The sequence below is a fragment of the Meriones unguiculatus genome, chromosome 9, assembly GCF_030254825.1.
Source record: "Meriones unguiculatus strain TT.TT164.6M chromosome 9, Bangor_MerUng_6.1, whole genome shotgun sequence".
Taxonomy (NCBI): Eukaryota; Metazoa; Chordata; class Mammalia; order Rodentia; family Muridae; genus Meriones; species Meriones unguiculatus.
In genome coordinates, this window is record NC_083357.1 from 24,093,397 (window position 1) to 24,110,426 (window position 17,030).

Here is a 17,030-nt window from a genome sequence, read left to right on the forward strand (position 1 = left end):
TTTCTTTCCTTTCCTGCTCTTCTTAGGCCATGGACCTTTGGGGTAAAATTATAGTTAAAGCTGTATAAAGTTTTCAAAGACCTCCTAGCACACCCTTATGTAGGACAGGGACAGAAATGCAGCATATTCTCTGTGCCTTAGTATTAATAATAGTTTCTGTTCAGTGCTGAGGTTGAGGATGGCAAATGGGTAAGAGAAGAGTCTTCATTATTTGCACCAGAGAGAACTACCCATGATTGGCCAGTACTTGTTCTTGGATACTCCCTGTCCTTGAGCGGACACGCTCTATTTCCTTCTGTGTTGTGGTACCCACTTCCATTCAGAGGGTTTGTGTCAGAAGTACTGCACAGAGCCACATCAGTCTATGAGGCAGCTACGGCCACCTGCTGGGGCAGCATAGTGTAATGTCTGCGGGCACACAGCATAGGAATATGGAACACTTCTGCTCTTATTGCCTCTCCAAGCACTTTAGCTTAGAGGAATGTTGTGGATCCTGCCACAGTCCATTCCTGATTCATCTCTGGAAGATCCTGTAGCTTAAAGGCTGGGAGAAGAGACAGGAAGAAAATACCTGATCATTATTTCAATTCAGACATGCACAGCTGGCCAGTCCTCCTGGAACTGTCCAAATAGAGACAAGTCCCTTCTCAAGATAGTGCCTCTAGCCCACTGATGAATCCCTGAGATGATGTGAAATCCTTTGCAAAGCCCGGTTACTGTGAAGACCTCAAGTTCCACAGATACCTGGCTGCCACCTGGGAGGACTGGGAGTGTCCAATAGCTAGCATTGCTAGTTTCCATGATCACAGTTTTCTGGAAGCCTTTCTCTCATTGCAGAGGAGAATCCACTGTGAAGTCTGGGTGGTGGGCACCGGCATATTTCATTTCTTCAACTATGGTTTTGTCCTAAGTTCTTGGGGCTTAAAATGTTTTCATTTTTACTGTTGATTTTTCAGTAATCTCTTGTGATTCACATCCAGCTATATGCCTGCTGTTAGGTTCTTCCTGAAGGGCAGGTAAGTGCTGGGTACCTCTGTTGAGATATTTTGCCATCTCTTTTTTGAGATAATTTAATAGAATTCTTACCTTCAGCTGAATGATGATGTAAAAAGTTGTGAAGTTATTTTTTTTCTTTACTTTGTTTTGCCTTGCTAGTTGTAATCCAAACTGTTTATTTCTGACATTTTTTAGAATCAAGAATAAGAGAGTAAATAAACCTGGATTATAGTAGCAGAATTAAGCTTTTGTAATAAAGCAGCTACTGAGATAAATGCATTTATAAATATGTCAAAACCCATGCTTATGAAACCAGGCTACATCATCTTCTTCTTGCACCTCAAGCACTAAAAGACAACACAGATATCCAGGAAAGGCTGGAGATTCCCCGCTCAGTAGGAAAACATTTGCTTAGCATGCATAAAGTCTTGGGTTCAATTCTCATCACTCTGTGTGTGTGTGTATGTGTGTGGGGGGGGTAGAAGACTAGAAAGTCAGAAAGTCTGGAATCTGGGAATTTAGACGTGACACTGTCACTAAGAAACTTGAGCAATGTGGGCTGAGGATATGGGTTAACAGTACTTACTCTAGAAGCATGAAGAGCTGAGTTTGGTTTCCCTTCTCCCATGTGAAAAGCTTGGCATGGCTGCACATGCCTGCAACCCCAGCACTGAGGCTTAGAGCACTAACCACAGCTTGATCCTGAGTGCATGTTGGCCAACAGTGCACTGAAATGGTGAGCTCCAGGCTTCCACTTTGGGAGACCCAGGCTCAAGACTGAAGGTGACAGAGAAAGGTATCTGATTTCTTATTTGGGTCTCCACATGTGTGTGCATAGGAACACATGTACGTATGTGCATATACAGCCACACACAGAGAGACAGAGAGATAGAGGAGAGGGAAAGAAGGAGGAAGAGAGGGAAGGAGGGAAGAAAGGATGGAGAAAAAAGGGAGAGAGAGGGGTGAAAAATAAAAGAAACCTTAGGGGAAAAAAAAGAGAGAGAGAAACCTTAGCAATGTCATAGGCCTTTTTTGGGCCTCACAGTTGTTTCTACTGAAAAATGGAAAATTGGTAAGATTTATGGATTCCCTATAATTGGAATCTGAGCTGCTAAAGGTTTTAAAAACAGTATGCTAACACATCACTTTATAAAATATGGTATCTAATTTGTATATTTATTTGAAATCACTGTGGCATATCGATAATACGTACTGTTTTTAATAATGTTCAGATACTTTATTTTCTATATTATAAATCAATAGCATTTAACCTTATGGGGGGGAAGAAGATGAAACGGAACAGCTGTTTCTATTTACTGCAAACAAATGCAACCCACCTCCAACTATACTGAGAATTCATTGTCATTGTTTTGAACCGTTTATTGTAATAGCTTTTTAAGTATAAAGCAGATATAAAACGTAAGATCACTGAAGTGTTCCAATAAACCGGGGAAACGGCTTGGTTTAATTAAAGTAGTCTTTGGGGAGTTCTACTATAGGCTTAGAAACAATGTTCATCTCAGTCATATGTGGTGCTCCATAGCTTCAGTCCAGCCTCAAAAATCACTTTTATGACCATTCTGAGAAAAATCACACCTTACCATATGTAACTTTCCTCATCTGATACAGTTGTCACCCTGTCAGAGAAGTGTGTCTAAGAGAGGCTCGCTTGATACACGGGAGGGAAAGGAAAAAGGAATTACAGCCCACTCACTTAGGTTTTTAGAAACAAAGAACTGCGAAAGGAAAGCTCAAAAAACCCTTTGCTAATTATCTCCATCTACTTTCTTACTATACCTTTCCCTCTTTTTCCTCATGGCAACATATAGTACACCAAAATGTTTCACTGTAACACAATACAACTAATATTATTAGGAATTTACCATGCATATACAATTCTATGCAGATCGCTATGATGTCTAAGATGTAGTCTATACTTGTGGCCTTCAAAATAGTCATGTCTACAACTTTTTAGGGACACCTAAAAAGCCTTTTATTATGATTTTATAGAATAAGAATTCCTCCAAATATATACATATGTGTAATTTTTCTCCTGCTGGTATTTTAACTTTCATTTTTGGACAAATATCTAGGTTACATAAATGGTGCTAAAAATAATTGAAAGAAGTAAAGAAAGCCAAATTAAGACACGAGGAAAGACCTATCACATATTTAACAAGTAAAGCATATGGCATCTGATTTATATACCTGTCACATGTGTTATCTAAAACTTCTACATGAAACCTATTTTAAGGCATGCAAATTTAATACGTTGAGAAAGTCAGTATGCAAAGCATCTTAAAGTGCTCTCTTTACTAATGCATGTAACAAAGTACACTGATTATGCAAGTACATTTAATTGGATATAATTAAAATAATGAGATTTAAATACTGATGATTTTAAAAGGAAAAAATAGAAGGTGGAATGAGACCTGAGATGCATTCAAAATGATAAAGAAACGTGCAGCCCCGCTGCTACTCCAGTATATAACACTGGCTTAAAGCGCGCTACTGCTGGCCGTCTCCCCCAATTTTACACAGGCAGTTTACAGATGGATTCACTTGGTAACATAAAAGATTTCATAGAAGGAAAAGAGGATTTCATTGCATAATATAATACTTTGCGTTTGGATAACATCTTTTTTTACTCACTCACTTGGGAGTGAGACAGCGACCATTATGCTTTGCAAAGGAAGTCATCAAAATGACCAAAAAGATAAGAAAGAAAATTTCCCACAATGACTTGTGCTTGGTTAAATGGACATAATCTTCAAAGCTCTCATCAGTGTCATTCTGACCCGAAGACATAAAATCCAGGTATTGTCTCGACTGTGGTGGCTTTCAAGAAGCCAAAGACGGTAGCTAGCATATGAAAGGAACAGGTGCTCGCCTACAGACTGGAGGGGCTTTTCAGGGTTTAGGGTTTCAAAGGATCTGCTGTTTCTGACATGGCTGAGGAAAACCAGGCACAAAGCCAGTGGCAGGAAGGGACCTGGAACTTTTATTAAATTTCTTTTCTGACTTTTTCATCTGTTTCACTAAGTACAAAATAGAAAAGGGTCATATAAGAGGAACTTTCATTAAGCTAGCCTGAGGGTAAAGCTTTGTTTGGTAGCATGTTCCAATTTTCTATAATATAGAGATGGGAAAGGGAGCTCTGAAGTCTACATGGGCCTAAAAATTCTTCAGAAAAGCAGAGAAACACTGTCTTCAATTAACCCTGACAACAAGCACTTCATCTTACCACTTACTGATAGAGAATGGGGATGCACATGTAGGTATCATGCCCAAGGCCATGCAACTGGGAACGGAGAACACGAGGGAAACATTCTCCATTAAACATAACTCCCAGGCTGAATTCCAGGTCAAAACCATTAAAATCTATTCAGATACAATTTCAGTGTCAGACTCGTGCAGTACAGGATCCAAGGATGCTGAAGGTACAGGGGTTACACACTCTTTTAGGGATCTCTCTTTTAAAAAAAACATAGTGCTTCCTTCTTCCTTTTGTCAGACTCTAAACATAAGCAATACCCTCAAGAGCCGAGGGCCCAATATGTGAAGCCTGGTAGCACGAATATCCTCTAAGACCTGAGAGCTGAGAATCTTACCCTCCACAAATAGCACATCACGTCTACCACATGGGCTTTCTCAGCATTTCCAACCCACATACTGCAAAAGTACTGGCTGAGCTGACTGAAAACAAAAAAACAATGTCAATTCACTGGAGACGTAACAGGCCAAAACGCCTCTCAGAATTCATCGAGATAATGACAGAATCGGGGTGGAGAAAAGAACTAATGCAGCTCAATAGTAGCTGCTGAAATGAATGCAATTTTTGTCAAAAAAGAATGTAATATTCCAAAATCATTCTATGTGATTGATGGCATGAAATAGAGAAAAAGTAGATTTTTTTTATTTCAAGATGCAGTTGGATCTTCCCCAACAGCACAATTTTGGGGTGCTCTTCCTGAACACCCGCTGTCTAACCCTACGACTGCTGGCCTCCGGCACCACACAATACAATTTGGAAAATAACAAAAAGGAAAAAAAGTTTTACAAAACTGTTGTTTAGTCAAGTCAGCTGGGCACAGTTTGTCCCCCCAGGCCTGCTTCTCCCCTTGGGGTATGCAGGCATTGTTGCACACTGGGCTGGACTGGAGGGATTGACGCTTAGCCGGGCAGGATGGGTTAGCAGGATCTCAGTTGACAGCATGAGTATAAGAGAAACAGCCTTGTCGACACAGGTTCTCATTGAAATACCTCTCTTTTTTGGAAGAACAAGCCTTGGGGAGTGGTTAGGGACTTTGGGGGCGAGGGTACATTATTGGCTGAGGTGCTGGGAACCTTCCATTTGCATGAAAAGGAATTCCAGGTGCTATCTGGACAGTCCTCCTAAGGAGAAAGCAAGTTTAACCTGACACCTGGCTATGTGACCACCTCAAAGGGAGCAGAGGTGGGGGTCGTACAGTAGAGATGGTGGTCAGACGGCTTACAGTGCACAGGGGCATGCAGACCTGGGGCAGGGTGGAGCAGTCTTATTCCTGCCAGTCACAGGATGATATTTTTAAGATTTTCTGAATTTGGACACACCTTGACGTCATTCTTGCTGAAGACTAGCTCCCTTGGTCGTACACCTTTCCTGGCCCCACAGTAGTTACAGTAAAATACTTTGAAAAACTACAACTAATACCAAAAAGTATGCAATTCAAAATGACTTTTGTTAAAAAATAGAGGAGTCTTACAGGCTGACACCAAAATGCCTGTATGGAAAAGTTCAAGGGAGATTCTGCTGCTACACTGGTAAGTACATGTGCAGGTGCAGTGAAAACTCTTCTTGAATCTTGTGGCCATCTTAGCCAGAAGGACAAGATTTTGAATGATATAGCTCTTTAATGTTTAAAAAATAGAGGCCTACACAGGAACCAAAGTAAAGAATCGACAAACAGGTTAAGTTCTTGGTTTTCAAAAAAGATTAATATGAAAACAACAATATTAAAAAATGAGTAAATCATTTATTTTCTTCAAAGGAGTAAAGTAGAAACAGCTCAGTAACAACGCCTTTTCCTTCTGGAACTCTGAGAATACTTTTATGAGAAGACCCTGAAGATGTGCCTTCTCTTATGCTATGATTCATAAAAAAGGATTTTCTGCAGATCTACTGTCACTGTACGTGTATAGTAAGAAAAGCAGCAGGATTTCAAGTAAGGGCATGCAGGATGGTGATACGGAGCATAGGCCCTCACTGTAAAATAAACATCTGAATCCTGGCTTCAGGAGTCAACAGGACTATATACACTGACCAGTTCCTTAATCCTTATGACATTAGCATAAACCATGACCAAACGACTAATGGTTATGGCCTACCGAGAAGCTTATACTTGATATATATTAAGCTAAAAGAAGCAAGTGTACAAAATAATAAAGTAACTCCTAGCTACATCATGGTTTAGCAAAAATGATTGCTACCTCACTTTACTTTTTTATTTAGCATCTATGATGCACATGTGAGGTGTCATTACCCTCATCCCACAGGTGAGACGATTTATATAATCCACCTGGAGTCCCCCAAGGTTCACCGCAGATCTGTCCACATCCTTTCTTCGGCCCCACACCCCACATTCTTGTGTCATCCGAACATTTATTGAAATGGAAATGGATCTTTTGCTCTCAGAGTGCAATGTCTGAGGACAGAGATTAGACTCTGCCACTCTTTAGCCACCATCATCTTATCTACTCACCCACATTTCAGAACCTGTCAGACAATGTCATGTCTTCATGGAACTCAAAACTCTTTCAAGACAGTAATTATAAACTTTTAGGGTTTTAATAAAGAAAATCAGCGAGGTGCTAAAAAAGGGCCTGAGAGCTGGACCTCATTTACTTTGAGGGGAGGATTAAAAGTCTTTGGAAAAAAGAATTCTTCAGAATAGAAACTGGCCAGGAAGAGTTGGGGACAGAAGCTAATTGTGCACAGGAATCTAAAAAGGGCAGTAAGGAAAAGAGCCAGGAGGATGGAAGACATGGGTACCTGACCAGTAACAGAGTGGAGCAAAGAGTGGAGAAAAGAACGGACAGGGCCCAGACAGAATGTTAAGGCGTTCATCTTCGGTTTACCTGTAGAAATTCACGTTTGTTTTTAAAGACAGCTCACAGACCTTACAAGTTCCCAGCTCAGCAAGGACTGTAGAGGGAGGAAGCTGAAAAGTCCAGAGGAAAGCTGAAACAACCAAAACAACAATGGTGCTGCATTTTGGGAGTGGAAAGAACAGCAGCGAGGATGGGGAGAGCAGCACAGATTCAAGGGACTTCAAATCCCCACAAGGCAGCACACTGCCTGACAACACCACGTCTTTAACTTCCCTGAATGAAAGAGTCCTCAAGCTGAGCAGTTGCTGCTTCTAAAGCATCCCCCAGTCCCCACGCAAACCTCCTCCTGGGCACAATAAATCACCCAGGTAGCATAAAAGACACAGGAAGAGGCTGAGGAAATGATTGCCAAACTCCTAAACTAGCTGGCAAGACTCCACTTATGAAAATCTCTTGATGTATAAAAACCTTTGTGAAACAAAATGCCTCTCTCAGCTCTGACAATGGAGAAATTTAGAAGCCAGATATGGTTCTGCTAGGTGACTTTCCAAGCTTGTTAGAGAAATGTATTATTTAAAATAGCCTAGAGCTATGCTGCTAGGAACAGAACAACATGAAGGGTACTGAAAGAAAGTCCTTTCATTTAAGGCAGGGCGAAATGTGTTAGAATGAAAATCTATACCCATCATTCCATCTTCCTTTTGCTGAAAACCTGGTCTCTGTCATTTCTGCATAAAAGAGAACAATTTTGACTATCACTAACAAATTCAGTTAACATATAATAACCTGACACAGTCTGGTCAGGACAGAGAGTGTGTCACCCATGTCATTTAATAATTTGAACCATTTTGTCCAGAAGAATTTATTTTTCCTAGAATTATAAAAACAAGTCGTTTAGGAAATGGACTTGTTTTCCATATGGACATGAGAACATAGAAACCAGTAATTATAGTGAACTACATTCACAATCTAATAATCCCAAACCACTCAAAAAATGCTTCCCATACTCAAACAGGCTAAGAGCACTAGCAATATGATGGTAAAGAGTGGTTGGGTTGACTCGGGTATCAGCTTTTCTCTTGCTAGGACCAGGTTAAAGATACCTGTTGGCGTCTCAATAATTAAGGCTTTAATTTTCACTAAATTAACTAAGACAGTACATTAACAAGCCTAGGGTGATATACTCAAGTGTTCAAGCACAAATAAAGCTTAATTTTGCAAAGAAAAAAAGAGGTCTTATTGGCAAGGAATCCTGCTCTAGAGTCCAGCCAAAGGTCTCACAGGCCTCTGATCAAAAGGCTGACTAGGAACACCTTTACCCCCGCTTTGAAGAAGCTCAAAGTGTGGGTGGTGTTGAGATCAAGGTGAAAAGAGGAGCAAAATAGGATTTATATGTAAAGAGCTTTACAAGTTTAAAATATAATTTGCCTTCATTCAATTCAGAAATCACTTTATCCTGTGCTGAAAAATAAAGCTTTCAGAGGCACTTTCTGTACCTTTAGAATGCCTCTGGAGTCTTGAATTTTTTTTTTCCTGCAGAAACCAGGAAGTGATATATAAGAGCATCAAATGATGCTTTGGTCTTCTCTCTCTAAGAACTACTTTAAATAATAGCAGTAGCTATGGAAGATGACGAAAGAAGATCTTACAAGTGCACAGGGGCTCAAGGTTGAATAAAATCAGAGTGTATGGTGTTCCATCTGTCTTTGTTTTATCTAAGAAAACTAGGCTACACCTTAGAACTAAACTTTAGCCTCTCTGACAACCTAAAAATCATTAGTTTCCCAGCTTACACTCAGAGAAATTAATAACTCTTATATACTAAGAACACATACTCTCTCTTTCTCCCTCTTTCAGTTTGTACTGAGCACTGACACAGCTGGAGCAAAGCGGCCTTTATTAGCAACTCACTTTTGTCCAGGATGGAAGACAAATGCTTAAGCTTGAATTGTATATAGCTTTTAGTTAAACAAAACATGCAATCATTTATTTAAAATATATAAATTCAGCAATGAAAGCTTAGGAAATACTCAATTCTATACGAAACTACAAATTAAATGTTATTTTTCATTACTACTATTACTCAGCTAACACATAGTTCAACTGAATGAAAGTGTTTCTTTTTACTTTTGCTAAGCAACCTTGCAAGGCCACTGCAAATCAACAGACTCTAAACTGTCTGTACATACACAAAAGGAACCAATATGTCAAAACTACAGTAAACAGTATTAATTCCATCACTATTAAGCCAACCATAGCTCTGCGAAGAATCAGGACGAGTAGAATCATAATCAATCGCATCTTCTGAAATAGATAAAATCTACTTTCTTTCTCCCAGGAAATGACAGAGTACAGCGATATCCAAGAAATACAATTAAATTATTTTAATTACTTCATGTCAACCTGATAAGTCACTATTGTTTAATGAAAAAAAAAAACCTGCCACTTTCAATTAATGACTGTTAGTACTGCTTCAATTGATCAAATGTCTAATGCACATAAAACATTCAAAGGAGTTCTGTATATCTTACAGTAATTCAGTGGAGAAGTCCTGTCCCAGGGGTATGTAAATCTGAAGCACCAGAAACCTCTGGATCAGTCCAACTAGAATGAGAGAGAAAAAAACAGATAATGAAATGTTCAGGACACTTGTATGTGCACAGAAACAAACACAAACACTGCAGAGTTTAGCACTCCAGAAGCACACAGGCCTGCAGTAACATATCCATGATTTATACCCTGATTATAAAGGTGAAGACACTGATGACAACTGAATCAAACTTCAACCACTGTTACAAATTTAAAGTCCCATCTGTGGCACTGGTGAAATTTTTATGAAAATAAAAAACCAGATTTTTATTCACACTTTTGTTATGCCATAAGAGAATGTAAGCACAGAACTGCACCCACCCCTCCCCCCACACACACATAAAATTGAACTATGGATTCCCATCAGGGTGGTCATAAAAACATGTAAAATTATTTCCATTCACTGACAGGTTTTATAGGCTTACTAAACAGCTCAATAAGGAAGAGCAGCTCAAGAAATGCAATTCTAATTATGACAACTACAACTGAAGACTCGAAGCAGATCTCAATCGCATGATCTTACCATCCACACTGAACTGGAAGAAGAAACAGTCTCACTTATAGTTCCTGTTGTTAAACGCTCTTAATTTAATTAATTCTCACTAAGAACTGGTAACTTTTATTCCCTATCACTAGTTTCACATGGATAAAAAATATCTGGAGAAAAACCAACCCACATGACACTTTTGATAGCTGAAGTCTACAAGTGCTTAAACAAAGTCAGGTGATTTTTATGCTGTTTCTCTACAAGAAGTCACTTAATTCCTTCCCTCTAAGGTTTTGAACTTTTGATTGATCTCTCAACTCATGATGCTTTTAACAGACATATTAGTGCCACCATTCTTAGGATACTGGTATGGGTGGGTTGTAGAAGAACTTGGCACATAAGACATACAGGAGATTCTGGGTTCAATCCTTGAGGACATAAAAAACGACAACATAACCTCGCAAAAAGCACACCTCCTAAAATATGCAGGGTAGGAACATTTTTCTGCATTGTGTAGGAACTAGAGATGCTGGAACTTTGTCTATGACCCTCTCCTACAAATACAAAAATACAAACACCCAGAAAAGAAGACTTTAAGGAAGAATCAGGTTTGTTGGTAGTCCCCTGCAATCCAGCACTTGGGGAGTAGAGGCAGGAAGATCAGGCGTTCAAAATTATCCTCAGGTTCAGAGGCTGCCTAAGCTATGGCTGGAATCCTTGCCTAGTATGTACAAAGCTGGGTTTCATTTGCACTTGCTCATAGGTGCACGCTTGCGCGCGCACACGCACCCCCCCCCCACACACAATGACATAGGATTCCAAGGTATGCAACTGATTTAAGGTGATAATGTTTTATTTATTCTAATAGTAAACCAAATAAATTCAAATATTTTAATCCAACAATACACTTTTGATCATTTTCTACAGAGAGTTTCTGGTTTGTGATTCCTTTGGTAAGCTGTTTTTACAACATTCCTAATCAATATAGGCGATTTCTGTGTTTTATCCCAAACAAACATAATTGGCCAAACATGTCTACTAATGCTTATTAATGTTTTCATCAAATACACAAGGATAAATTACCAAGCTCATAAATGTGTTCAGAAAGAAATTCAAAGGTAAGCAAAACAGAAATGGGAGATCAAAAGCTCTGTGTTAGAAAATTCTCTAGGAGTGTGTTCTAACACATTTATAGAGAGATCCAGTATGGCAAACCAGAGTTCTGACCCACAAACGCAAAGTGAATAGCAAAATGAGGCCACCTCAAATAAGCTGCCATCAGCTACCCTCTCTGGTCTCTTGCACTGATTGATCCTATAGTGGACTGCCATTTCCACAGTGGCCTCCTCTGTAAACAGAGCTTGGAGAATACCAGATCAAATAAAACCAGGCTTTTAAAAGGTCCCTAAATCTATGCCACAAATCTCACAGAATCAGCATTGTTCCCTTGAAACACAAAGAGGCACATGTAAAAGGGTGTTTTTAGAAACGAAAGATCCCTTTCCTCAAAACAAAGAACTCTGCCATTCAACATTCTCACACACCAAAGCCCCCAGTTCCAAAAGGCTTTCATGTGTGCTGATGGTCTGACAAAGATAAGAGAGCTTTGATACCATTTGACAGGCTGATTTTGTATGTCAGCAATGCTGAACAAACTCCACTGTAGTGTATGTTCCCCTAGCCTAGGAAATTTCAACTGACTCTTCATGTCTGCACTGTACTTAAAATCACTCTAAGTAATACTGAATATCGACCACAAAAACTATCCATCGAGTACATAAAACAGAAATTTGTTCTTAAAGGGGTAAAGCACCCATTTACTTTTTGTTTAAATCTTGAAAAACACACTCACCTTGTAAAATAGCATTAGTCTTAAACAGTGCTTTTTACAGCTGTTTCATTCAAAGAAATGACAGATTGCATATCTCACATACATTTCACAAGGATTACATCATCCAAGAAGGGGGATGAAGCCCCAGGAAATCATTCCCTCCTACTGTCCCAAAAGCTCAGGGTGAACTCACTCCATGGTTTCAATCACAGCCTTAGCATAGCGTTAAATCTGTGCCCTCTTAGGATGTGCAATACAGTTTCACAAAAGAGAAAGTCAATGTTCTATTACAACATTTAATCACGGGTGGTTGAGGGGAAGGGGATGGTCAGTAAAGAAATAACACAGGGACTGAACTTGGAAGAATAATCAGGAAATGGCTGGGTGAGGAGTAAGGGTGTGGGAGAAAGGGACAACACAGACCGTAGGTGGAAGTATTCTATCTTACAATGATCTAAGAATGCCCAAGAGGAGAGTGTAACAGCTGGAATGAACCTCTAACTGTTCAGTCAGAGACAGAGACAGAGAAAAAAAAAAAAGAACAGATTGAAAACCCAATCATGTGGAGCCTTCAAGGCCATAAGGACCAAAATAAGGACCAACCTAAAATGAGTGGGAGGCCACTCATTCATGCATTTCTTCAATAGGGATTGACTTGATTGGATACCAGGTAAAGAAGACAACATAAATTTTGTTTGTTTCTAAAATTGGTTGGGAAACTAGTAGAACATCTAACACATTTAGCACAGCATGTTCAGTGCTGTCCATGAGGGCAAGGCAGAGCATAGAGATGGGCCAAAGGGCTGAAAAACAAACCATGTGAAGCACAGGTATGATCTAAGTACATGTCAGGTGGGCATGATGACGTCTTAGTAAAGGCTGGAAGAGAAGAGACCGTGCTGGGTTTTGAAATGGGGTTTGAATGGGTGAAATGTAGGCCAGAGAAAGAGTAATGAGAGAGAAAGCCAGAGGGCTAAGAGGGAACCAGAGAGTTTATATTCCCATAGAGAAATTATTTTTACTTTAAGAAATGGGACATTTTTCGGGAGAAGAATAACACAGTACACATGTCACTTATAATTGAAGAGTTCTGCGTGGCTACTAATTTGACACCAGACTGTGTGGAGGCCCAGCAAGCAGAAAGGAGCTGCAATAAAATCCAGGCCTGAGAGAGAGGTGTGAACAGTACTGACGGGTAAGAAGCAGACAGAGATGTAGTCTTTTTGCCAGTACCAACCAATATCTTCTTAATGGATTCAATGAGAGAAAGAAGAAAAATAGAAGTTGATTGCGGCCTTATCAGTTGAAAAAACAGCCTAAGGCATGGAGAGGGAATCAGTAGCCTTAGCCAGGAGCTGCATTTTACATACTCTGCTTAGGCCATCTGGGAAAAAGACCAGTAAATACCTGATGTGCATTCTGACTGGGGAAAGACAGAATGGCATTAAAAATCCATGACCAGGGACAGCATGTAGCTACAGAGCTAAACATAACGTCCAGGGTACTGCGGCATTCAGATGGTGACAGGAGAAGGGGAAAAGCAAGCAAACAGAAACTACCAACAGCCTGTGTAGCAGGAGGAGAAATGAAGACTTGAGATCTCCTAGGAGTCAAGTGAACGGTGTATCACGGTGGTACCAGCTCTCTCCGATGCTCCCAGAGGGAAGGTGAGGGCTGAGCAGCCCTGTTGGTACAGGAATACAGACGCCTACTTACTCTGATAAGAGCACTTTAATAGAATGGTGAGACCAGAGCCACTTGAGGGTTTTAAACAGAACAAGGCATAATTTAAAAAGAATAGCAAAGCAGCAGCGAGGAGACCTGGGGGAGCCACAAGAAGCCCCCCTCATCTTTCCAGCAGCTGAATGCAGGCTGTCGGGATACAGATGGCCGGACGCACACCATTTGATTCAGATGATTCAGCAGGGAAACCAAAGGCTCTGAACATGACCCTTGGATAGGAAGTCCCTATTGGATATTTGTGAATGACAATGACCCTCCTCATATGGGCAACTCCACATAACATGCTGAAGGGTGGCAGGGATTTATCTAAGCGTTGAATGATACACTAAAGTGTCATTTCCGAGGGCAGATGGTTACAATTAGAAATTGTAAATTACCCAGCTGGCTCAAAGGCTTGGGTTCAATCCCTAGCAACGTAAAGAAAATATATTAAAAAGAACATCTACTGAGTACCTTCCACGCACTGTGGAAAGACCTGCTGTTGGTGCCTGATTTCTAATGTCTCCCACAAGCTGTCTTCTGATCTCCATGCACACCATTGTGTGGGCCTACACTCATGGAATAATAGATAACTGTAATAACAAATTAAAAACACAACTGATTTATTTACTTATGATTCATTTAATTCAGAAAAATTACTATATAGGAGCAGTCAAACCTACATAATTTCATTATGAAACTTTAAGTATCTGATATAGTCAGAAACACAAATGAAGTATTGAATGTCAAGTTTGCATGAAGTGTATGTTTACTCTTAAAATAGGAACACATAATGATAATTGAACTTAATTTAGATGCTAATTGAGAGCCACTTCTCTTCTATTCAAGGTATGCTTTCTAATTTCAGTTAAACTATACCAACCTCACACAGAAGGTCATTTCATACAAGTAAAAATAATCATGAACTTCTGTTATCAAAACTTCCAAAGAGCTCATCTGAAAGGCGTTAGTGCCAGGGAGATCACGCAAACTGCTTCATTTGTTACACTACTGCACATGCTACGGGAGGGCCAGATTAACTTTTAATTGCAAGGCATTGTGTTAGAAATACATTAGAAGATTCTTCTGTTTCTTCTAATTAAACGCCGCCATCGTTACATTTAAAGAGGTAATTGTAATACATTAAACCAGATTTTTGAAGAAATTAAGAAAAAAATTCCAAAGCCTGAATAAGAGTAGAAGGAGGGAGAAAGGGAATCCATTTAGTCACTTTGGCAAAGGAGGACTCTTTCTCAAAGCCAAATGAGAGGGCTGTTAGGACTGACTGATTTCATCAATAACATCAATAACATGACCATGGGTATGGATGCAGCAGGCAGCAAAGGGCAGTCAGATTGTCTTTACAAGGCCAAAAAAAAATAAGGGAAAAAAAAAAAAGAAAGAAAGAAAGAAAGAAAGAAAGAAAGAAAGAAAGAAAGAAAGAAAGAAAGAAAGAAAGAAAAGAAAACCAAAATACTAGCCAGCTTCGAAGAGCCAAGTTCCTGGAATGTATCTGTTTCATAAAGTCGATATCCCGAAACAGATGAACTGGGCTTCTCTTAAGAAAAAAAACTAGAATTTCAGATATGTTTCTCTGACTTATTTTAGCTCACTTTGCTTACAAATACAAATGTATATAAAAATAAACAACAACAACAAAACACCCTGTTATCAATCAAACACCAAATAGAAACTATGAGGAAGTCATATTTACTTGTGGCAGCAAATTAATTTTAAAAATTTAACAATAGTTATCTATTCTCTTTCCAGGTTGCTTTCCTATATTACTTTATAAAGAAACACTGGCAACACAGATTAAATTAAACCATCTCCCACACATAACTTTCATGGCTTGATGATCACATCTTAGGGATTTAAAATGTCACATAGTACCTGAAATGGTACCTGAAGCCTAGAATCTGTACAGTTTACAAAGAAAATTGAAATTAGAAACCAGGTACCAATAGTAGATCATTCCACAGTGCCCCATGCATGAAAGGGACTCAACAGATGTTCTTTTTAATGTTTTATTTTGTGTTGCTAGGGACTGAACACAGCCCGTGAGCCTACTAGGCAAATGCTCCATCACTTGGATTTACCTGCACCCTTTCACTTAATGAATGAGGATGAAGTAAATGATAAGTGCAAAAGAGAACTGCCTATTTATTTCTACAAAAATATCAGAAATCTCTATTTAATCAGTAGGAGATAGAGCATAAAAAGTCTAATTACATTTATATATTATACTACTCAGGTCATGTAAGTTTATTGAAAGCTTAATCTGGCAACAGAGCCTTAAATCCCAACCTCATCTCTGCCAACAACTGCCTTTCTGGACCCCACCTTTAAGTCACCTTATAAGGTCCTGCCTGCTTTAAAATGCTACTGCTAATTCTCACACTAGAATCAATTACTGCAGCTGTCTGTTACATAACATTCATATATTGACTTCTTAGATATTAATGTTCCTAAAGCTTTATCAATTATTGTTACTACTACTGTCTTGTGTAATTTATTTGTATCATTTTTGTTCTTTAAAAAAATGAAGCCCTTGTAACTTATGGTATCTTGAATTCATGTCAAAATTTTGCCTTTCTCACCTGATTTTCTAAAAAACAAAACAAAACAAAATAAAACAAACAAACAAAAAAAACCATTGTTTGCTCATCTGTAAAGGATTACGAAAAATCCATCATACAGAGTTGGTCTCACCAAATACTACTAAAACAAGTGGCTACTTTAGTAGACACTTTAAAACAGTTCTATATTTCGAGAAGTGAGGCAAGATAGGTTTCTTTTTTCAAAATTAAATTATTTACTTATTATTTATACAGTATTCTGCATGCATATGTACCTGCACACCAGAAGAGAGCACCAGATCTCATCATAGATGGTTATGGAGCTGCCATGTGGTTGCTGGGAATTGAACTCTGGACCTCTGGAAGAACAACCAGTGCTCTTAACCTCTGCACCATCTCTCCAGCCCCCTCAAGATAGGTTTCTAAAGTGCATGGCATAGAGCTGATTTCTACATTTAAAATATCATGTGACTTCACACCAGCAGATGCCACAGAAGTCCCATGAATATGCTGGCTTCTCTCTCAGTGTTACGCTGCAATATCAGACATTGTACTCACGGATTTGCTTGTTCTCCTTTGGCAACTGAATTCTGTTGGTTTGGCTGCTGCCTTCCAGGACAAATACAAAACTTTTAACTTCTTTATCAAATTCCTATGGAACAGAATGAAAAGAGCAGTATTTGAAGCATATCTTACTTGGCTTCTTCCATAAAACTACAATTGTATTGGCTGGAAC

The 17,030-nt window shown here is 39.2% G+C and overlaps 1 protein-coding gene across 2 annotated transcripts in view; it reads right to left on the reverse strand.

Moving 5' to 3' along the window:
* The window catches only part of Cfap20dc (CFAP20 domain containing), a 245,936-nt gene that overhangs the window by 223,167 nt on the left and 5,739 nt on the right, over positions 1-17,030 (reverse strand). For both annotated transcript variants that reach the window (XM_060390940.1, XM_060390941.1), the window contains exons 3-4: positions 16,853-16,946; positions 9,618-9,690 (exon numbers count right to left, since the gene is read on the reverse strand). In XM_060390940.1, the coding sequence (XP_060246923.1) occupies positions 9,618-9,690; positions 16,853-16,946 (167 nt within the window). The remainder of the gene's footprint in view (positions 1-9,617; positions 9,691-16,852; positions 16,947-17,030) is intronic.